At 30.6% G+C, this 24,722-nt stretch overlaps 3 protein-coding genes across 14 annotated transcripts in view; 1 reads left to right on the top strand and 2 right to left on the bottom strand.

The window, feature by feature from the left end:
• The window catches only part of LOC110992398 (rho guanine nucleotide exchange factor 17), a 76,573-nt gene extending 62,524 nt beyond the window's left edge, over nucleotides 1-14,049 (bottom strand). For 4 of the 5 annotated variants that reach the window (XM_045628734.1, XM_022258204.2, XM_022258205.2 and 1 more), the window contains exon 1: nucleotides 13,815-14,048. The gene's annotated coding sequence lies outside the window, so the exon portion shown is untranslated. Of the gene's footprint in view, nucleotides 1-13,814 lie in introns of all 5 variants that reach the window. The other variant, XM_045628735.1, reaches the window with a different exon arrangement.
• A 4,036-nt stretch (nucleotides 14,050-18,085) lies between these two features.
• Nucleotides 18,086-21,319, top strand: LOC110992411. Of its 2 annotated transcripts, none has more exons than XM_022258225.2 (6): nucleotides 18,086-18,216; nucleotides 18,414-18,646; nucleotides 19,193-19,260; nucleotides 19,788-19,907; nucleotides 20,291-20,341; nucleotides 20,716-21,319. In XM_022258225.2, the coding sequence occupies exons 2-6, from the start codon at nucleotides 18,460-18,462 to the stop codon at nucleotides 20,800-20,802; spliced, it is 513 nt and encodes a 170-aa protein (XP_022113917.1). In that variant the 5' UTR covers nucleotides 18,086-18,216; nucleotides 18,414-18,459; the 3' UTR covers nucleotides 20,803-21,319. The 2 variants fall into 2 exon arrangements, with proteins under 2 accessions (XP_022113917.1, XP_022113916.1); XM_022258224.2 differs by having other exon boundaries at nucleotides 18,121-18,319.
• An 838-nt stretch (nucleotides 21,320-22,157) lies between these two features.
• LOC110992442 (protein trachealess) overlaps nucleotides 22,158-24,722 on the bottom strand; it is a 149,528-nt gene continuing 146,963 nt past the window's right edge. For 3 of the 7 annotated variants that reach the window (XM_045628489.1, XM_045628492.1, XM_045628493.1), the window contains one exon: nucleotides 22,159-24,547. In XM_045628489.1, the coding sequence (XP_045484445.1) occupies nucleotides 23,359-24,547 (1,189 nt within the window). In that variant the 3' untranslated portion in view covers nucleotides 22,159-23,358. Of the gene's footprint in view, nucleotides 24,548-24,722 lie in introns of all 7 variants that reach the window. The other 4 variants (XM_045628491.1, XM_022258265.2, XM_045628490.1 and 1 more) reach the window with 3 other exon arrangements.

Below are 24,722 nucleotides of genomic sequence, written 5' to 3'. Positions count from 1 at the left end.
TCCCTATGGTCTTTAAGTTTTAATTGGTCTAATTTATTACAGAGTTAAACGAACTTACATGTACTTGACCTTTAAATTATGAAAGAAACATTTGTGTAGGTGTTCGTCATACGTGCCGGTCAAAATAATATTGCTGTACAGTTACAAATTGTAAATGTAAATTACTAGACTGATTTTCGTAGTAGAGGCAGATAAATTCATACATAAAGGATTAAGAAGAGACCAGTGAAAAATATAATGTAATTACAATATAAAACATATCATATTAGATTATAAAAAAATGTAATTAATCATTGTTTTATACATATACGTTTCATACACAAATGCAGTGTGCCGAAAGGGCCTAAGTGGCAACTCAGTATATACGAGCTGTAGTTTATTTAGTCTTTAGGCGCACCGCTCCCATTACCCTCGGTTCCCCTAAGTTTTGTTTAATCTATAGGATATCTACGTGCAGATTCTATTGAGCATATCACTTGAGCTATATTATGTATAACTATAGTCATCTTTGTCCTAATACAGGATTTTCTATGTATTAAACTTGAAATACAATATTAGTATTAATAACTAGTAAAATATTTGTGAAAACTATTTGTAAATCTGGAGCACTGTTGGTCTAGTAGAATTAGTGTGCGACTCTCTTCCCTGAGTTATATAAGTAATTAGATTGGTTAATCAGCTCTTGAAAAAAGAAATCGCCTGCAACATCCCACCTTGCGTTCGTATGTTTGAACCTCGGCTGTGCATCAAAGTAACCCTGTGCGTTTTTGAAGGAAACATTGTAAGGAAACTGGCCTAGACCCAAAAACCCGACGAAAATGGTCAGGCACAGAAGGCCTTTCTTTATTGCCTATTAGGAAAAATAAATGATCACGAATAAATAGAAAAATCTGAGTTCCAGACCTCAAAAGATTGTATTTCCACTGGTTTTGGTTTTTTAGTTGAAAGACTTGTAGTATAGTGAAAATTTAATATTCTAATTGTAAAAGGAATTTACATTTAATTTAAATACCTTCTTTTGGCAACCCTATAGAAAGAAAAATATCATGTCAACCTATAACCCTGAATCCATGCAATATTTTATAAATAACATAAAAAGACAGCCTTATCTTAAAACCCTATAAAATTTATAGAACTTTCTGATTTTATTGTAATATGAATTACCTATTTGAGATAATTTTTACGACTTTTATTTCACGTTTCGCGAAAGTTTCAATATTATTGCCACAACACGCGATAACAGGATATAACTATGTATTATTTGTCAATAATTATGTCAATGGCTTCATTAAGTATTCAATTTGAATATTATTAGAATAATTCACGTTTTTTGTCTACGACGGGGGCGGTCCACATGTCTATGCTAAAGATGAAGACACACTATGGAAATAAATATATAAACTTTTTATATTTATTTTATTTAATTAGTTTATATTAAGCAACGAGCGTGATAAGAACAAAATATTTAGTGATTGTAATAAATTATATAAATATAAGTAATTGAGTGATTTTACGTTTTTAAAGCGGTCCCATTCGTTCGCTGATCCTATTAATACTTTTCTTTTGTACACGCATTCGTTCTATTGAAAATCATAAAATAAATAAATATACATATTCCCGTGGTGTAGCAACAATAATAGTGTATTACAAAACAAATTTTCCAAACCTTAGATTTCTTTTGTTTTGTGATTTTTTTTATTACTAGCTAGCCTTCTGTGCCAGATACTAGCTATCGACTTTGTGGTTGAAAGGAACCCCGGTATCCTAATAACGTTTTCGTTTAAGCAAGTTTAATGCCCCCATACATAGATTTGAGACGGAGATAGTCCATTGGTGCACAGTCAGGACCTACGACCACAGGGACCTCAGGCCAACAATACTGCTCTTTCTATTCCTTACTGTTGAGAAATAGATATATATACTTACTTTGGTGCACAAGAGACAACGGCGAGTCGTAGTAACACCACTTCCATTAGTTACATAGTGTATTTACGACCTTAATGTTTGAATTCGGTTCTACAAAGAGAATCGTTCCAGTTCCAATCGATTGAATACAACGCATTATATTCGAATGATTAATCGTATCAATTTGTAGATTATGTTGTTTTCCGCGCCAGTAAAATGTAGCAAATCAAACCCTTCAGTTATTAGCTGATGTCTGAGGGTCGTACAGCAAGGAAACATCTGGATCGACAAACTGTTTCCACCCGTTTTTGTCCAGGGTCTCTCTCATAGTGTATAGTTTTGAGAAAGATGAGTCTTTCACCTGATCGATCTATCTGGTTAGCACGGCCGTGTGATCTTTTGCCAAGTTCTCATCGCCTCTGGGCATTGAATAGCCGAAATATGATATAATTCTATGCCGGCATTAGTAGACACAATGGTTGGGATTGATGTATTCGTGCACGTCTTGTCTTCACAAGGTATTCTTAGCATTCGCCTCCAGCACCATATCTAAAAGGCATCAATTCTTTGCCGTTCCCCAGCCAAGTAGGTCCAAGTTTTGACTCCATACAAGAATGTAAGGTTTTGATACCTCTTTTTATCCAGATGTTGTATGTCACACTTGCAAGAAAGTAATGAACGAATGAATGAAATCACTTGAACAAGAGAGAATTTTTATATTTGGTAAGAATACCTTTGGAATTTATGGCTTCTATAGTAATGATACGTAAAGTTTCGACCCGATATTTAAAGATATTTTAAATTAAGCTTGAAAATGGTTTTTATTCGATTAACTTATCTATACTGTGGCAGATTTAGAATCTAATTTATTTTTATTTTGTTTAACCGTTTGACGCTTCTTAAAACTTTCACAGTATAAGAAAATTTAGTATCAACATAAATAATATTATATGAACAAAACAGAATGTATGTATGGTTCGACAACGACGCAGGGTTCAACTAGTTTACGAATAACAAATCGCTAAGCTTGTGAACATATCCATTAACGATTTATAAAAAAAAATTAAATTGAAAAATGATCACGTATCGAAACGCACATTAACTTTAATGTGAGGATATTAAAGTTAAAGATTTTTGACGTTTGACAAATGCCTCGTTTTTTGGTATAATTGCTTAGCACCTATCTCAAAGATATTAATCAAAACTTCTTTTAATATTATTTTGTTTCGTTCTCTTTTTGTTAATTTAGGCTAAAATATATAAAAAAAATTATGGAACGTCAAAACAAACAAGGAGCCTTATAAAAGCAACCAGAAAGTGGGATTCAATATTAAATGATACATATAATATATATAAGCACTTCGATCCCCGGCGACATAAATTATTGAACAACATATTTTTGTCATTTTAATATTCTAACCGTTTTACATCTTATTACACTCTTGAAAATATATAACATACTTGCGATTTATGGTGTAGTATGAAAAGCAATAAAAAAGAAAGTCTAATTTAAAATACAATGAAATAAAATTCACGAACTAATATTCCGCATGTATAATGATATAGATCTATTGGTCAATAAACTCATTTATTTTGTCAAATTTATGAGGGCGATCCTTTATTTATTCACCTAATTTTAATATTCACAATAAATGATTTTATAAATCAGATAGCGTAATATAGATAAGACCACTCTGTCATTGCCATTTTTTATTCGATAATTTTATAGAAAAAAATAAAGAAAATACATTTAGAAGGCATTATTAGAGAACAATAATAAAACGAATAACATTTCTTTTTTCTAAGTTGGCAATGATTTTTCGTGCATTATAAGGCTGGCAACGCACTTCCGAGCCTTCACGAGATTTTCACTAGAGTCAATGAGCGTTGGTATCACTCAACATCAGATGAGCCTCCAGCTAAAATATGTTACAAAATTTATCACGTTTTAGCTAAGGGCCCCTTTTTTTATTGTCTTTAATATATTCTTATATCCGAACAACGCATTTTTGTCAAATCCTTTACAAAAACATCTTATTCATTCGCTCAGTCGAATTTCGCCATAAAACGGTTTTCTCATGACATAACATTGACTTTAATATGATAATTTCATTTCATTGGACTGATAAATTTTTATGGCTAAATAAAAATAACCGCCAGTAAATTAAGATTGATAGGAGGCAGGGATTTGATTATTGATAAAAATTAAACGCAATTAATGATAATGTAATTGGTAAGAACCATACAGTCATACAATCTATATAACAAGTGAGTAACGCTTTGTGATCTAAACAGAATCACGAATATAAGGTCAATGACGTTATTCAACTTTCGTGATAATACGATTTTCGTATTTTCTCTATTTTTAAATTTATCTTAGTTTGCTATAAATTACTAAATGCAATCTTATCAGTATATCCAAATGCAAGCAAGCAAGATTTTCACGTCATTAACAGATTTTTATTTGCCTAAAAATGCTCCAACGAAACCAAAAATACCACCGAAAATAGGTTTTGCTACGAATATTTATCTAATTAAAAATCCTTATAATAGAACACTTTCATCAATAAAAAAGAGTGAAAACGTACTTGTTTTGATGTAAAAACTCTATTTTTCCTCGATAAATATTGAAGGTGAAATGCTTTTGGTATTTAGGTTATACGACATACGTATATGGGAAACTTAATTTGAACTTGTAAAGCTTACGCAATCATTTTTAATTAAAAGAATAATTGGTAAGTTATAACTTTTTTATTATCTCGTTAATTTCCTGTCTTGATATCTCTTTTGCCATTGCTTTTGGGAATCGCTTCTTTACAAACGAAGCCTGTATTAATTATTGCGATATAACTAAAAAACGATAGCCTAAGCTGTAATTAATGTTAAAAGTAGATTTTTGCATTTATCGCTAATCGCAAAAATTTGACAACTATGCTCCGACAACTGTTTTGACAAGGCTTCACAAGGCAACAACAGCTGGTATTTAATTAAAAATAGTATTTCTTAACCGTCAAATTCCGACCACTTGCCGGAAAAAGAAAAGCTGAGATATGGAGATACCGGCGTCTGAGACTGTATACAAGACTGAGGGAAATTGGAACAACTATTAAAAAACTGAAAAGTGGAATAGGTAAGTAATATAAGGGGTACTACGGAGAAATATTCCAGTAATCTAACAGAATGCTGTCCACCTGACGGAAAGCGATGTGGTAGAGGTCGACCAGGACGACATATTCACAAACATGATGGCAATTTTATGGCGGCCCGGCTTTAGTTGCGCACAATGAAAGCGAATGGAGGATAGCGTCCTTTTCCACTAGGCGAGCGGATTAGAAGCTGGTGCTAAATATATCATTAGAATGAGACTTAATATTTTTAATTTTAATTATCTGAATTTTCGGCTTAAAAAAAGAAACGTTAAGTTCAGCCTATGGACAGAGGCACTATTAACCAACTAAATTCCTAGCGCCTTAGGTCTACCTAGGGTCTTAGGTTAGGTTGTCACCCTGACAGACCAAAGGATGATGCACCTTTGATCATAAGAATTTTCAATGTAAACCCTGAAAAAGTTAGTACAGGCGTATCTATACTTTTCCATCAGAAAATAAACTTTACTAAGAAAGCCGCAAGAATGCTAGGTGACAAAACTATTAACATAAAATATAACAAGATAAACGAGTTTGATATTATATTTACGAATTTGTTTCTCTATCATCTTAATTAGTTTAGCTAATTAGACAAAAGGTTCAAAACCACTATTTTATAATACATATAAATGCAAAATTATATAGCAAATTACTATTGATTTTAACAATGAACTATTGGAGAATGAGTGAGAATACTTCACCTAATGCAAAAAAATACTTTATGCTACTATAGAAGTCTCTTTACTCAATACCTCTAAACGGCCTAAACGGCTACAGCTATCAATGTTGTAAACCAGTTGAGGCAATGCTTAAATATAATTTAACGATACAAATCTTTAATTTGCATACGCCCTTTTTGAAAACGAAATGTGTCTGAAACGTGAGCGACGTTGCACAATAACGTCTTGATCAAAACAACAATACATTCACATTTTAATGTTCACTGGCGCTACGATTACGCAAAATCTTTTGTGTTCCGTTTCTGACTAATAGGGTTGTCAACCTGGCAAGCAGAATACATTTTAATTAAAGTATATAAACCACGCTATATAGAATGTCAATTTTGACGTTACTTAACTGACGTGCTTAAACAACAGCTGATATTAGTGTTGCTAGGATATTATACTATTTGCAAGTACTTCAGCGCATTTCTTTGGTTTTTTCCTTTGTTATTAATAGTATTTGTTTAAATGTAGCGCTTGGAGAAGACAATATAATCTCTTAACATATTTTTTTTAATAATACCATGCAATAGAAATACGCTACATTGGGTAAGTTGAAAAGCTTCATTCAGTCACTTGTCAGATCAAAGCTAACACCGGTCCTACCTTAAATAATTTCTCTTACAGGTATGTCTAAATAACATTAGATGTTTAGTCTGACAATGGTGTAGATTTTTATCATTGATCAAAAGCTAAATAATATGCTGATTAATTTTCCTCTTCATACATCACTCATTAAGATCCATTCAATTTGTACTGTGATTCTGCAAAACATTACAAGTATATATATATATTGCGTATAGTGAAAGGTTTGCTTTGAATATGGTTGAAGATTGATCAGTATTATTAAGTACTATGTTTCATTTTTCATTATATTACGAAATTATATATATTTGAATACGGACTTAATACAAAAAGAAACTAAGGTAATATTGTTTATAGGAGTTTCTCTATCTGGAATAAGAAACTTTACGCCAGTATGCGGATTAAGTTCTATCAATTGCCGGCGACGAATATGGTGAATCAAAACCTGTATAAACTTGAAGATGTAGCTAACAAAATTAACTCTTGCACGTTTATATTTTTTAATTACTAAAACATATAATAGATGTCCAAATAATAACAACAAAAAAATAAAAACTTTTTTTAAATAAATAACAATCTGTCAACGTAAATGCGAATATCTCGAATCAAAAACAAACTTATCTGTGGAATGCGGTCAGACAAAGAGTGCCTGCGCATCATTAACAATGGAAATACTTTACAAGATAACTTGTGCAAATAATGGTTTTGTGACATTCGTGACTGAAGCCAAGGACATGCGATGTTAAAGGGAACTTGATCTTCCAATTAATTTTCTTCATATGATTTAAATCTATAATAAACAAAAATATTTAATGTATATGAATTCTACATTTCGATCCACGAATAATTAATAATAAAATGATTTAAGAAAATTATTATCGGGATAAAGATATTTAACCTTTTCTATACACTTTGAAATACAGAAAGTTAAAGTTAAATATAAACAAAATTAAACTGTTGAATTTGTTGTGATTGCGTGTGGGGCGTACAACAAATGCAGTCGCGGCTAGAACACGATAATTATTTCTCAGTTGTCATACCCTTGGGGCATTATTTAGTGATTAATTGCATATGTCAGATATAATTACATTGCCCGTAAAATTTAATTACGCATTAAAATATCGTAAATCTTCGATGGTATGAAATGGTGTCTGTCAATTATAATTAGCTTACTTATATGCGCTTAAGATTTACTGAAAATCTCTTCAAATGGGTTGCTCCGTAAGTTGAATACGGACTACAAAACAAAACTAATGTAATATAGTTTATGGTACTTTCTCTACCTGGAATAAAAAACTTTACGCTAGTCTGCAGATTAAGTTCTATAAAATAAACTTGTGTATTAATGAGAAGTTAATTTCGATAAATATTTGTGTTAAAAAAAATTGCGTGTTAGTTACTCTAGAAACGGGTAAGATTTTTCATATATGTAAATGTTGCAGAGTTAGCGATTAATATTTCTAAAGATTTTGTTGATCAACAACTGGCTAGTAAAAGTTTAATATATTGTGTGCCTTTTCAGTTCATAGTCAACGAATTACTTGGTTATTGTTTGCTAGAGCCAATAAGTAAGTATGACTCTTAAGAATAGCTTTCAGTTATTATATTTTTAGTTTATATTGGTTTTTGTCTATAAGGCTCCTTATGTTATTTTATTTAAATTAAATTGAGTTATACACTTATTCACTTTACTTACTAGGGTTGCCTGGAAGAGATCGCTAGTTAGCGATAGGCGCGTCACCTTCAGTTGATTTTATTTCGTGTGTGATTTTTTTATTAAATATGCATTGTGATTGATTAAGGGTCACCTGTTAGATTATGTTTTTAATAAATAAATACATTTGTTTTCAACGTATGGTAATAAATTATATAGTTTTATAGGTAATCTGGGCCGGAGCGGTTTAATTTTCTTTAGCGTTATTTAACAAATAGCGGTATATATGGAATTGCCATTGGTTGGACCAATACATACAATTTTAACAAATAATATACCTAAAAACTTCTCTATTTATTGGTGAAAACACCATAGTTTATACTCTTTGTAATATGCAATGATAGGGATAGAATTTAAAAATAATTATCAAATAAACACACCCAGTTTTCAGTTTGGTTTTATTATTTAAATATTTAATTATGATTGTACAAGCATTTTTTATTTAAGAACGCAATAATCATATAGGTAAATAATTCATAAGCAATAGTCGACATTTATGGCTATGCGAAATTTAGCAAAAAAGACAAATAGACCGTGTAAATATATTGCCATAAAATAGTATCTTGTTAGTAGGCGGTGTGAATATTGGCGCCAATTTTATTATGACACGACATTTATAGACGTGCAAATATAAAGTTCTTTAATACATAAGAAGAGGTCGACAAACGGTATGTTTCCAGACCCGAATTATATATCGATTTGTAGAATTGTGCTCACCTTCCTGTAAAAGGCGCCAAACAGCCATCTTGATTTAGACGTTTATAAGTAATGTCGTGGCAAACATAATTTAATAACCAAATTAAATTCTGCTAAAATATAAGGTTATGTTACTGTGATTTTAAGCGATACAAGTCCAAGTTGAGTATTTTATATTTTTTCTTTGCTCAAATTAAGTAACGTTTTTATCTAGCAAGTAGATGTCAAAGTTATTATGCCCTACCCCTAGAGGCAGGCTCCATTGAGGCAACTTTGGAGCTAGCTCCAAAGAGTAAACAAAAGACGACACCTTAACACTGATATGTAGGAAGGAGCCTCTGAACCTCTGTTCTTTGTCTCAGTAATAATTAAAAATAATTATAATGTTTAAATATAACACAATACATGCGACATTTATAAGACACATATTACGTGCCAAAAAGCAAGCAGACATTAATTAAATTGACATAAACAATAATAATGATCTGCTCTAAATACTTAAATATTTCAACTCGATTTTTACTTCATCAATATGCAAGATTAGTATCTTAAACGATTGTAATAGGCTATAATGTGTACCGTACATCTAGATAAAAACTAGCAAGGCAAATAAATTATTATTTTATCATTATACGAAATATTCAGGTACTTATAGTTATTATAAAAAGAAATACTCCTATTCGAACATACAATTTTATTCGTTTAAAAATTAGCCATTTTTCAAATGATAATTATCACAATTTCCTTTTAAATTTTCGACTAATACAATTTATTTTTTTAGTGTTCAATGGGACTGATTTTATTCGAGGATTCAATATATATTGTGATGTCCTATTTACTTGCTATTAGATGCGCAGATGTTTGAAAGTTTTTTTCACCACCCAACAAAATTCGTTTTATCTATTTACATCCTATATATATAATTGAACATAATATGTTTGTGAACGGCAATTATACGAAATTAATTTTATAAGTTACTTCAACTGGACTTATATAAAATAGCTTCATGACGTCTTTAATAATTTCCTATACTGAACGGCAAAGTACGTGACACAAAAATACTGAATTGCATAATTTTTATGCAATAATGGTTATAACACGTCCTAACGCCTAAGTAATCGTTTTATAACGGTAATTACTGACAGATACAATTGTATAACTCAATGAAGTGAAGTTGAAAATTTTACGTCATTAAAACTATTAAGTATATACTGGGATTTTATGTTTCTTATAAAATGCTGCCACATTTTGCAAGAACATCTATAATAAATCAATCTTCTGCTGATTTTTTAGAAAAAAAAACATCTTATTAATATTCAAACAGGTTTTATTGTTTCTTTCAAACGGACGTGATTATTATTTCCACGAACGAACGGATTTATGGATTATATTAAATAATGTTACTAAAAGGCCTTTTAAGCTTGCCTTAGCATTTGCACTATTAATAAATATTCGTACCTATAATTTCATTTAAGCAACTAGTTTATGTAAGAGCATATCTTAAGATTGTGTTTACGTGTAAGAAACATTATTATAAACAAGCTTACACTGAGCTAGTATCGTAAGACCGTTCCAGTTAAAATTGGTTGCAGTTAGGTCCAACTTCCTGTTATTACTAAGCTATATTTAAAACATGTAACTATAAAAACCCGATTAACAATTTCTCACGTACCTACTAAGTCTTACGATAATAATATATTTTGCCAGTAAAGAGGCGTGGATCTTATGGAGTATTCTATATAACGAATATAAACAAAAATCAGTAGATACTGCCTTAAAAGGTTCGACACTATGAAAAATAGTCCTATAATTGTTTAATATTATATGTATCTCTTACATATAGTTTAATATATTCTGTAAACTATAGTGTATCTCTCAACTATGTATAACCTCCGATTTAAAAACGCAATAAACGTTAGTGATGTCTGGAAGAGATCGCTTGTTAGCGATAGATAGTAAGTTGTCAGGATAGATCATAATACGATTTGCAAATATCCAAAAGTAAATAGAATTCTTCTTAATCAAACCACGTAACTTTAATTAAATAGTCTCTATTTGTATACTCTTAATTACTTTTAACCTTACAAACGTATAGTATATCCACCGCACATTATTTTCTCATAACATTATCTGCTAGGTTTTTTGTGCAAGAAAGGTACATTTTTATCGCGCTAGAATTCTGACTTAGCTTTCGAAGAAATCCATAATGATCTATCAACATTAATTGATTTCCTCGAACGGTGCATAGCTGGAGATAACATCCGTAGCCTATTTAAATTCTTAAAATGATTTTGATTATATTACATCAAATATCTGAAAACTATAATTATCTGATATTTCTGCTACAAAGTACAGGTAGTGTTTATTTTAGGTGACGCGTTGCTCCTTTTCTTCAATTATTGTTTAGTAATAGGAAAATTCAAACAAATTTGAAAAGTTTGATCCCTGTGGCAGCGTATCTTTCTTTTAATTAATTTTATTATTACTATGTATGGTAAGAATATTGTCAATACTGTATATTTGATGGTTATGATTACCAATAATAGTAACAGGTGAGATTTTTTAAGTGGGTTTATGCTTTAACGTTTTAAACATAGCTTCGTATATTATATAACTAAATTCATTATAGACTCTTGGTATTAAAGTCAGTTCTTAAACCCCTTATATTATATCTTCGCTATAACTATAGTTTTACCTTTATATTCTTTCCAAGTAGTGATATCAGAAATATCATGTTTCCCGTCTGAAAGGCGAGACTCCATCTTAAATCTTTTGATATACAAAGTATGAACTGACCTCCTTATAACCGCAACAAGCCCATTATTTTGGTCTTTTGACTCGCAAAACACATGCAGTAAACTTTAATACCTGTTACTCAATATTAACTTTGCTGAATTGTATACACATTAAGAAGATAAGGACTGCTACATCTACATAAGGTATTAGAGTAGTATAACAGCAAAGTTGATTTACTGTAACAAAAAATCTAATATAATAATATATTTAAATTTTAGTTCACTGCCGCGCTGTAAAGTTAAGAGTTAGTTCTCTACGCGTTTTACTAAAAAAAGCACCGTAAAAATAGACCAAGTCTTACTAATTACTATCGATTAATGAAGTACTGACGTTACGGATAAGTTATTATGGTTCAGAGCAATGAACTCCGATTTAACGGTTAGCATGCAAGGGAAATACAAAACTTTTGGCTTAGATGGTTTAGGGTGTCATACCACCCAACAAGATTTTGTTTCATTTATTTTTATTAAATTTCCTCTTCATATACATATTTTATCGACGTATACTCGTTCATTCATTTTAAGCAGGATCTTATTTGATTATTAAGTTTTTAAACTTTAGTGGACGCGGCCACCGGGTTTTTTTAGTAATATTTTAAGGTAGCCTTAATTTATCATAGTAACAGGTGACATTTTTCAGTAAATATAACACAATGTTACAACGCATAGTCTAGTCTACTTTGGAAGACAAAAAATTCTAATCGCTTCTGAAAAATATTGAAACAAACGCCGAACCACGCCCATATAGTCCATATTTAATTTTTTTTGCGGGACCACAGCAATATTAATGTTCTCATGTGTTATTTAATTAAAATATTTCAAATGCGGAATACATTATTATTTGTTTATAAACTATTGCAAATAAATGTTATCTTCATCTGACATTGCAGTGTTTATGTAATCAAATAAAATCGTCATAGATAATACATATACACCTAACAGCAAGAAGTATTTGTATACCTCGTAGGTTCTTCAACGCGTCAGTGAAAATTACTTTTAGTGTAAGATGCGTTGTACAAGGTTTTTTCAACGTTTCTATAACGTGTATAGGGTTCTGTTGTGATAACTTTAGGACTAGATTAGATTTATCGTGTTTAAGCTTGGCTTGAAACAGCAACATTCAAAAATCATTCAAAAAAAGTATCAATTATAATCTCATTTTTCTACATAATTATATAAATACTGTTTATTTTCTGAATGTTTTAGTATTTAACAAGTATTTTAAATAGCGAGACGAAACGGCTTTTAAGATGTTCCACTGCAATGCCTTGAAAGTGAAAAAACAACAACCCGTAGGTATATAGTACTTCGTTAAATCAAAAAGTAAAATTTGTAAATATATAATTATCCTTTTATATTTAATATATGAGGCGATGTAAGTAAATATATTTATGGAGCATTTAAATTAAAGAGACACTTACATTTAAACAATTGTAATTTTGCTCCGTTAATATTATTTTAATTTCCTTATGTTAAATATTATACGGTTATAAAGCGATACCTAGCTGTACCGAAATTAAAGAATTTTTGAATAATAACTGTGATTGTATTTCCTAAAATCGGTTTAAACGGTGCTTAATTGTGTTGATATCGATATGAATTCATATTAGTAAGAATAATGGTATCTTAAAAAGATGGTTGCTTTCCACAATTGAATCCGAAAGTAAAGTGCTATTAAAGGTATTTCTTAAAAGATACAAAAACGTGACTATGTATCAACGTATGCGTTTAATGCATTGGTAATTGTTACGTGTGAACCAAAGTCGTGATTTAATTCAATTTATCAAACCATCGAAACAATTTACCCATCGTAATAGTATACGTACGTAATAAAGTTTGTAACAATATAATAAGATATTTTGGTTATTAGATGCTTGTTACCTTGTATTTACCTATTAGTAAATACAATATTTTTTATTACATATAACTATCTTACATTATTATAAATCGTAATCATTGAATGTTATAACGTTAAATAAATAACAAGCACATATAAATATGTAGATCCCGTGTTATTTTATTTTACATTTCGCAATAAAGTCAAACATAATACAAATAGTAACAAAATCGCAAACCTGCTTACAACTTCAAGCTCTACATAAGTACTAAGCTCAAAGCTCGAACCAGGTTATAACATGAAAGCCTCCAGACAAAGCTTTCAATACGAAAACCTTTACAAGAACAAAGTAGCGTATTATGATCAGTATTTTAATCAAACTGGTCTATAGAAAAATGCACGAAACGAACTTACCAGTATTCCAATCAGATAGGATGACAATGAACTTGACTCGAAACTAATTGGTATCACAATGCCGGCGAAAACAAATCACATAACACGTAACACGGCAAGTAGATTATTAAAATTCTAATTCACACACGATAAATAGTTCAAAAGCGTTGTCGAGTCTTTAAAAAACTATTTCGAATATCACAAAACACTGCGCGTACGCGGACGGACCGGGCGTTCTAAAACTGAACCAACCACTCTGAAGTTGACGGAATCAAAACGTGCTCTGAACGTTGCTAACTTCACGACGTTATCTTATTGATAGGTGGGTGTTGATCGAACTTTTTATGCGTTTGTTGCTAGTAAAACATTAATAATTTTACACTTACATTTAAGTTTTGAAGCATTTATACTAGGTATGGTATATTGGTTTAGATTTGTGTTGTTACATTTCTTTTTATTTATTTTTCTCTCTTCATACAACGTAGAATGTAGTTTTTTTTTCTAGACTTACTTAGTGGTCTACAAGTAATTTTTGAACTTTTGTGTTTTTAATAAATAACACAAACGTGTACTCAATATATTATGAAACAAACTGAATATGATCAATCAACCAACCTCAACTCAATGATTTTTATTGCAAAAAAATACAATATGTAATATATTTTACATTTACATATATCTCAGTGGATTCGAATCTACTAAGGCACCTTTGCTGTTTCTTCTGACTAAAATCGTTTTTAGTGTCGAACAAAATAATAAAAAAAGTACAAAAGTCATACATGGAAAATAAAACTTATAAAAAAACAAAGCACAAAATAATTCACAAAGCAAAACGTAATTATCGAATATGAAGAAATGTCAAAATTTTAGGTCAATGACCCCATCAATAAATCCTCCGTTATAATATTTTAAGTACCGAAAGAATTATTTGACGTATTATAATGATGAAGGGTTATTACTTGGACGCGATGCAAAAATAATTTTAAGTTATGTATCAGGAAATATGACATAACCAGTGTGTGATGGAAATCCCTTTAATCTAGAATATGGAAGATTAATAAAAGGCCTGTTATTTTTAATACATTTAATGTACATTTTGCCGAAATACGTTTGATATTTCACATAATTTACAGCAAAAGTATTTGTATAGGATTTTTTATAAATATGATAAGCAATCTATCATAAGATAGTGTATTATTTTCTTAAAGTATTGGCGTAACTAAATAAACGTATATCAAAACAAATCATTTGTTTATTTTCAGTATATTATTTTTCACAATTGCTCTTTAACAAACAAATTTTTATGAGGGCCAAGTTTGGCAGCTATATTTAAAAAAACTGGTAGAATACTGATACCGCGAAGTTGTATATATTTTTTGTTTTTCATTTATTGTTTTAGTGGCCAATGTGTGTTCCATGCATTTAAATATCGAACTGTAAGTAAAGCATTTCTATCTGGCCCAGGTATTAGGCATAATCAATTTTATTTCCCTTAATTACAATAGGTACAGGTCATGAAAGCTTTGGTTTTCAGCCATTTGTAGTACATAGTACCTATATATATAATTATTACGGTATATAATTATTACATATCATTAATTCCTTTTTCATACGCCCATAATAACTATCGTCTAACCTAGTCAAATTTAACATAAGTGATAGCATACCACATTTTAAATTCTACCATAATTTTGAAAATGTAACCCAGATGTGATCTAATTTTATTACACAAAGACGAATCTTTTAGTTGCCAAGAATATATTTCTTTAAGTGTTATTGAAATGAAAAGTGGAAATTATTTTTAAGTCCTGTAATTATGTATGAAAGCTTTACGCCGATACCATTTATACACGTTTAATCCTATTACAGAATTCAGTTTACTTACCCAAAGTGAAAAACTACTCACATAAATTACGTTGAAATTTTTCGTCTCAGACCTCTCAAACTCTTATAGCTTATTTTTAGATAAATGATTAGGAAAGCAACTTGACTTAGAAACAAAAAAATTAAGTTAACACAGAAATCCACCTATAGGTATTTTTGCTACATTACGTCATCCGTGAACCTCTTTTTATACATAATATATGATTTCACCCGACAACCAATTGGAACACTTTTAATTTTTTCTACTAAGCAATTTTTCATTCATTTATTTTTCATTATAAATATATTTTTTTGATAAATATATTATATTATTCACATTATATATTTTGTCACCTGTTTAACCAAGCTCTAAGTTATAATACTCATAATAACTAGATTTGACCCTCTCAACAAAGTGCCGATTCTAATATTTGTGACGCCGCTTTAAACTATATTTTTACAACTATATTTATAAAACTATATTTTTCGATCGATCGATCCCAGGATCTCATGATTAAGCCTTGCCTAATAAACGCAACAGAATAAGCCCAAACATACAAAACAATTCGTTATTATTTATCAAATTTCCACTTACTCGTTTTGCCGTCAATTTATATCGGTCAATAACTTTCATCTTATCTATAACTTATCAAATTAGGTATTAGTTTGAAGTCTAACGGTTATCTAATATTGCAAATACTTCGACACTTGCAAATATTATTAATATCTAATATGTATTGGTTTAGTTGTGTTTAATGTTCCTATCCTAACCGAGGCCAATGCGAAAGCCTAGCGAAACGCGTTTAATCATGAAGACTATTTTGGTATAGGTATGTAATTTTTCTTTCAAACAAAAAACTACGATGACTAATTTGTAATTCGGTAAATATTAAAATTTTACATTACATTACATAAAAAACCCTTCCCACTCAGTGGTATAAACATTGCTTACAACCAATTAAAGCTAGTGAAAATACACAAAAAATTTGCAAGCCATTTCGGAAGTTACGGTACGAACGCTGTAATACGAAATTGTCATATAAGTAACTAGTGGCCCGCCCCAGCTTCGCACGGGTGCAATGCTGATGAAAAGCAGGTTTTTATTATGTATTGTTATTTCCGTCGCTGGAAAGCTCCGATAATATACGCGTTTGATCGCTGCTAAATAAGCTGTAATGGGCTGTATAGATCTATATTAAATGAACAAAGTATTCAAGGTACATATATAATTGGTTAAGGATTGATGCTGTAATGGTTAAAATCGCTTCGAAAATTAGCCATTATTTGTCGTAAAAAGTAAATGACAAAAAAACGTAATTGTTGGTTATCCATAAGAGATAGACATACACCATCACGGACTTTTCTTTAAACCAAGTCAAACTAACTAATTGTCTAATTATCTAATTAACTATTTGGCTATTTATCTAATTAACTAATTGTCTAACTAACTAACTGTCTAATTAACTAATTAACTATTTGGCTATTTAACTTATTAACTTATTGTCTACTTAAATAATTGTCTAATTAACTAATTGTCTATTTACTAATTGTCTAATTAACTAATTGTCTAATTAACCAATTGTTAACTAACAAATTGTTAACTAATTGTTAACTAACTAATTGTTAACTAACTAATTGTTAACTAAGTAATTGTCTAATTAACTAATTGTCTAATTCACTAATTAACTATTTATCTAATTAACTATGTATTTATCTTATTATCTTATTAACTAATTTTATTAATATTATTAATTAATAAAATAAACACATTAGATGTATCGACAATAGGTTTTACTAATATAACTATATGATACAAACAAAACAAAACATGACAACAACACATATACATATATACAGACTGACAGACATACAGACTGTCTGACATACATACAGTACAGACCGAATTCGAATAAACCACACAGTCAAACGACAGTCAAGTCAGTCAAGGAACGAATGTCAAAGATTACTTTAATATTTATTGTCATTGAGTCTCTAATATTTAGAATTATGATAAATAACTTTCAATTATAAGAATAATAATAATGACTATGGAGACATAATTATTACCGACCATTGAATAGTCGTTAATTTTAGATCTAGCAACATTGACAAGTTAAATGAACTAGTCTTAAGTTTATTAAAGTGACATTAGAGGTTTTTTTTAATAATTTCATGGCCTAGTAACGGACCTTTGAGCCAAGTCTTATTTTTGGTAGACATTAGAGATACATTTCATCCAGAAACAATATGACGGAACAAGGTGCTACGGACAGCAGCTCGGAGCTACGCTGTCGACTTTGCAGTAGTGTATTGACATGCCGCTTGGCTACGAACTAAGCGTTTTGACAGTACACTTACGCGAAACCGGTATTGTAGATATATAGACCCTAAGATAGGTTCTAAAATCTAAGATACTCTATAGCTTGGTCACAAGAGTCGTATGTGGTCGCTGTCAAGCTTACAAACAACCAACCGCCACACCTGAAGTTTGCAGTTTGGCATAGAAAACATAAATACGTTAATTGTCATACGAAGCTTTTAATTTTACAAACTTTAAAAAGTTAAGTTTTGTTATAATACTAACTTATGCAAGAAGTAATAGTTCTTTTACTAAAAAACGTATTTCAAATTAGGCAGCAATTAACCTGGTTAAAAAACCGAAGGTATAGAAACTAAATTTTAAAACTGTAAACAAGAACGCGGTTTGAGGTGTGGCACATTGAAAGGAAATATACAACTAAATGTTTTGTATTTCAGATCACAAAAATCCCTATTAATGAGATAGAAGAAGTTGTTTTTCAAAATGCCGTTGTTAGAATCTTGTTGGTCACCATGTATCTGGTCTTCCAACGTCAAAGCTGGAAGCAAAGCAGTCGCTATATACACAGCAGCTATGAGTATAGTCCTGATAACCTTTATTGGATATCAAATGGCTGGAGGAGATTCCACTCAAATTTGGAATCCTTTGTTTGAAGCTGATGTTAGAGGATGTAAGTATTTTTATTCATTACTAGCTGAACTGGCAAACGTCGTTTTGCCATGTATATCATTTATGGTTATTGTGCCTCACTCGACATAGATAGCTATAGTGTGTCGCGGACTTTTTTGTAGATATTTATAAGATCTACAATTACTTAGAACATTTTATGGTTCTATCTTTAATAGTTTAGGCAGGTTACGCAAAATAAGTAACTTTTTTGGTTGAATTTTTACACCTTGTGTCCGAAAAACCCTAATATCTTACGGAACCCTTTTGTTCAAAATTAAATATAGCCTATATTACTCGTGGATAATGTAGCTTTCGAATGGTGAAAGAATTTTTAAAATCAGACCAGTAGTTTATGAGCCTATTCATTACAATCAAACAAACAAAGTTTTCCGCTTTATAATATAAGTGTAGATGAATTACAGTTACAGCTGTTGTTCAGAAAAATGGGACAGTTAAAAATAGCATAAATCTATGGATACTTAATGATATATATCAAAAAGCAATAACTTAATTGTGTGAAATAATTTATATGGTTTTTATATTTCAGCTCTCCAGGTCTTTGGTATCATATTTATTATCATACTATTTGGCTTATTTATATCATCAATTTTAATGGTGAGTATTAATGTAATATTTTTAAATTTTCTATTTATTATAATGCAGTATTGCAGGATCATATTTAATCAAAATTTCAATTGTCAAGATTGCAAAGATTGCACTAGTATTTTTTTTTGGTCTTGTCCTTCAATTTCTCTTGTTGTGATCAGCATTCTATACCCGATAAATACCTTTAGTATTTTGGTCTAAAACATAATTGCTGTTAAGCTTACTATTTTGATTTTACTATATAAGTGAATACTATATGAGCACTATGCACATAGCAAGACAATTCCATTAGTGCATAGCTTGCATTGACATGAGGCCATGGTTGAGATAGTCACACGCTTAGAGCAATAATACTGCTCCAAAGTTCCAAGAAAAAGATTTATCGTGACAATTTAATTCATAGTAATTGTGGTGCAGATATTTAATTAAAATACCATACTGACTATCTAATTTAATCATACTTTTACATTTTAAATTGAGTTTAAGGTTTAAAACTATTTGTATTTAAAAATTACAAAACCTTAATTAAATTTTAGGTGATTGGCATGAATGTCTGGATGAGAGGGTTAATGCTTCCCTGGATGCTGACAATGGGCCTGATTATTACTTTCCAATGTGTCTTCAGCTTATGGCTCATTGGTGGATATTACATTTATGTAAGATAAATTATTAAAATAATATAATGGATAAGATAATATTGATTTTTAAGTTTTATGAAACTAAATTTTAGATTTTTTACCAACTTCCTATGATGTTGTAGCTGTTAAATAACCATTTTTAATCTGTCAAAAATATGTCACTTTTGTAAGACATCTGGTCCTCTTATATATTAGAACATATGAGTAATTTATCGTTTTGTTGGTCTACACTGCCTCGTTGAATGCTTTCTGAAACAATATTTTTCAATTTTTGATATTTATTTTGATGTTGTAAAATTTTGTAACAAATTACTTGAAAACAACCAAACATATTTAGGCTTTAAGTTATTTAAATTATGGAAAAGAAAATGCAAGTTTTAATAAAAACATATTTTTTTCAGTTGGAGGCAACATTTGCAGCTTTACTTAACTTTCTTTGGTTAGGATATAATGTAAGTGATGATTATATTTAACTAGCATTAGGATAAAATAAGTTAAGCTTGTTACATTACTATAAAAGCAGATGGAGTCTTCAAGTGTTTGCAAGATAGCAATGAAGCTTTCATAGCAGAATACGTAATAATTCACAATACCAGTTCTTTATATTGACTTAAGATATTCAGATGACACTGCAGTCAATAAAAATTTTACTAAGAAACTTTATTCTACAACTTTTACATTGTTTATAAAATTATATAGATGTCCAGACTTTTGATGTGTGTTTAACAGCCTGCACAGTATTGTCCTAAGTGACTTAGAATAACCTTATTTTATTTTAAATACTAGTTCTCCAATAAAACAATAATAATTGACTGTTATTTTTCAGATCTACTGCTGGTTGTGCGTGTTTTCACAATATCAAGTTATATTAGAGATGCAGTCACCAAATATTGAAATTCTAGTAGAATACTAAATAACATTTCATTAACTGCTAATGTATTTAAGATTTCCTTGTTAATTTTGCATTTACCTTTTTTTTTATTCTGCTAAAACTCTAAAAATGGACTAGATAACAAGAATAATGGACCTGATATTTTCCATGCAAAATTATTTCTGTAAATTCAGAACATAAATTAAGAAAAAGTTGGAGGTAAGTTGTAAGTTGGTATTTTAGACAACTAGTAAATTGTTGTTTTAAGCAGGATTACTTATGTAATATTTACAACTAATTGACTCATTAAGTATACCAATAGTTGTAGTTATTTGTAAATTGTTATCTTTTACATAATTTATAGTTAATATTCATATAAAATAGTCAATTTATAGTTGACTGAAGAATTGACATTTTATCTAAAATAATTATGAATCTCACAAATGTTTTAGATAAGTACAACAGGTCCGTCCATATAGATTGATACTGATTTCAACTAAGTTTTAGATTATTGTAATAGGAGTAGATATATAATAAATATATTTATATTTTTATTGAATTTTTAATTTTTCATATTACCTTTTGTGTAACTAATAGACATTGAAGAGTGTTTATTACATTGTACGCCAATCATGTTCAAGATGATCAAATGAATTATTGTGGTGATTAATAAACCCTATTGAATCTGGAAGAAGCATTCCGCAATACATAGTATAAACGATACCCTATATTTGTTTAATGGCGTGTAATTTTAAAGTCTGAAGGAATGAAAAAATGTTTACTAATTCTAATGCAACAGGATATTTTTATTACATAGTACAGTGAATATTAATTTCCTTATTCCAATATGTACAATAATTTTAGCCGTGAGCATATCGACATTTCATAAAAAATCATTAAAATAGATTATTATAGTTTCACATAAAGTAAATAGTTGGCAGCCTAAAACTTGAAAACTATTTCAATTACAATCTAAATCTGGTAGATGGCGCTGTAAGCAATCATATAAAAATATACTATTGTAATATTTTAATACAATAGATGGCGTTTAATACAGTTACCGAAATTATAGTAGTTTGTAAGAAAACTAATAGATAGCAGCATACGTATTTGAAGAATTATCCTATTATTGTTTTGTGGATTTAATAAAATTTATATTTTTTTCTAACGTTTATCTTGTGCTCTTAAGATAGTTATTTCATACCCTATTTATGGCGATTTATGACGACGACGTCTTTATATTTGTTATCAATATGAAAAAACACTAAATGGACTGAATTTTCTGGCATTCGTAGTTTTTGTGTTCCATGGGATTATAATATTGAACAAAGCCAAGTATCAAAGGATTTAGGTAGGTATACATAAAAACTATTACTTCGAAATTCTTAAGTATTTTATTTGGACAAATAAAATTCACTTTTTCATGTAAATTATAAAACAATACAGAACATATTTAACAGATAATTTTAATACATAATACCAATTAAGTACTTTATAGTAATACCTTAATTTACTATATATTACGAAGCCTTCAAAAATAACATTTTTCATATTGCACGAGCATCCTACTGATTTTTAAACGAAAAACAAAACTTTACGGAATGAGTATTTTACAACAACTGTCATGGACATATTAAAAATAACAAAACCCCCTTTATATACTACTAATTCACTTTTTACGAATTTAATATTCCAAGTAAGCATTGATACATTACATACATACAGTTTCAATGTTTATTCATTAAATTAGTTTGTTCCGTGCGACCAATATCGATATCTATTTAGGCACCGTGCTATATTTTTTACATAATCAGTAAATCATAATCATATTTAGACTTAGATGCTTGCTCGAGCTTAATGATAAAGTTGTTCTTAGCAGTTATCAATGTTGCTATAGAGTTGATTGAAAACGCACAGTTCGTTGTATGTCATTGGAAAGGGGGCTGTACTATGCAAATTTCGGAATTCCTACATAATTTTATTTAATAATAATTATCTAAACAGAACGTAAAACAAGTCTTTGAGCATTGTCAAAAAACTAAAAACACTATTTTTAAACAACGTATTTACAAGAAATCTTATTTCCAATAAAATAATATACAACGCTAACTAGTATAATTTACAAGTTAAAATATTAATCTAAGTACAGTCAGGTGCTAACTATTGTACAATCATTTACACAAAGCTTAAGTTACTTGGCTCATATTCCATAACGTGAATTAGTTAATCGCTTAAAGATTAAAAAAAATTGAATCCAGTGCAAAGTGATTAGATTACGTTATGGAATACAAGCCTTTATAGTTTATATGATATGCAAGAAAGCTATAAATAGCTCGAATACTCAGTAGCCAGATATGCCTACATACTACTAGATACTTGGTACAGAAACAGTTTCATTTAAATTTTTAATACGATACATATCTGTATACTTCGAAACTGATAAAATCATGAGTATTAGAAAAGTCTTTTCGTTAACAGCTAATGGAATGCTTCAGTTACACAACCACAGATCCCTAATCACTTTCACAAAACAATAACAATATAAGGAGGAAACAAAATATATTTGGACGACACTGTGAAAGTTCCTCATCAATATGGCTATGAACTCGTTGAATACCAATTAGTATTTGGTGGAGCGGACTTATCTACGGGTTGGTGTGGGTGAGACGGATGCGAATGCGCCTGTGGGTGATAGAGATGGAACGATGGTGCTGGATGGAAAAATTGTGACTGGTCTAGCGATGACGCATAGTCTAACGCACCTGGGACTGCAGAATACGCCTGGGGTTTTAAAGGCAATGGTGTGTCTCCTAAATAGGAGTGCCTTAATGCCTCTGAATAAGCGTTATTATCATATGGCAGAGCGTATTGTTGTTTATCTCTCGGAGAAACCGAGCCAGGCGGGGTCATTGCTGAATGGTAATCCGCGTAGCCATACGCTAGTGACCCGATATCTGTACCTTTGTGGCCTAATTGTTCGCTATAGCCAGAACCTTCACTGCCAGGAGGCGTGGGTAAAGGTCCAGTCTGGCCATCTCCCGAGTAATATCCACCTGATCTTGCATCTCCCAGGAAATTACTTCTAATAACACTTTCCCGATTAGCATACAGTTGCCTCAGCAGCGCCGATGCGGGTGTTGATGAATGGTTTCCGGGAATTTGTCTATTCAAATGGTTTAAAGCGTGATTTTGTGTACCTATCCACTGTATGGTAGATTTCTGTTGTTGTTGCTTCAGTAAAGCATCCGTTGAAAAATCCGTCGGCCTGTGAGAAATTTCCTTGTCTAAGCCCACAGAAGGCAAATGTTTCGACATGGCATTTTCCAAGTCTCTGACTGAAGTTGCGTCCGTATTTTCAGGCATAGATATTGTTTTTGACATGTCGCGTTCTACTGGGGATATTGCAGTGCCTGGATTTGATGAGGTTTTTCGTCTTTCTTCCGCTCTATCTTCATCTTCATCTGTTGTATGTTTACGTTTTTTCAGTCTTCGTGCTGGCATAGGGGAAGTTCGTTCTGGAGTAGTGTGAAGAGGTACAGGTTGTGAGTCGCTCAGTCTGGTAAGATGAGTTACGTCTGACGTAGGTGGTGCGGTCGAGGCAGAATCGTTATTAGACGGGGGTTCTGTTCTCTCCGTTGCGTGTCTTGCTGAGGGAGGTGGGGCACCGGGCGCATCTGCATCTGGGGGACCATTTTCAGGATCCCCAGTAGACTCTTCCCTTTTAACACCTTGTACGCTTTCTTCTAACTGGCAGCAGTCCATTACTGTATTTGGGTATTCTCGTCCACTGAAACAAAATAGGTTTATAAATAATTTATACCATGATGGTTGACTGATCTTTATTGATTGGATAAATCTAGACTTTTTCCTTTCTATTGTATGCTAATGCCGTATCGCTATAGTTAATATGAGTTTAAATTACTAAACTATTTTATTTTAAACGTTACACAGATGGGGGTTAA

This window comes from Pieris rapae, chromosome 6, assembly GCF_905147795.1.
Source record: "Pieris rapae chromosome 6, ilPieRapa1.1, whole genome shotgun sequence".
NCBI lineage: Eukaryota > Metazoa > Arthropoda > Insecta > Lepidoptera > Pieridae > Pieris > Pieris rapae.
The sequence above is the reverse complement of the archived record's forward strand: the minus strand, read 5'-3'. Positions and strand labels throughout refer to the sequence as shown.

Coding starts and splice junctions, on each gene's coding strand:
- LOC110992411 (XM_022258225.2), top strand. CDS start 18,460: ATGCCGTTGTTAGAATCTTGTTGGTCACCATGTATCTGGTCTTCCAAC. Junction 19,261..19,787: donor TTATATCATCAATTTTAATG/GTGAGTATTAAT, acceptor ATTAAATTTTAG/GTGATTGGCATGAATGTCTG. Junction 20,342..20,715: donor TTCTTTGGTTAGGATATAAT/GTAAGTGATGAT, acceptor GTTATTTTTCAG/ATCTACTGCTGGTTGTGCGT.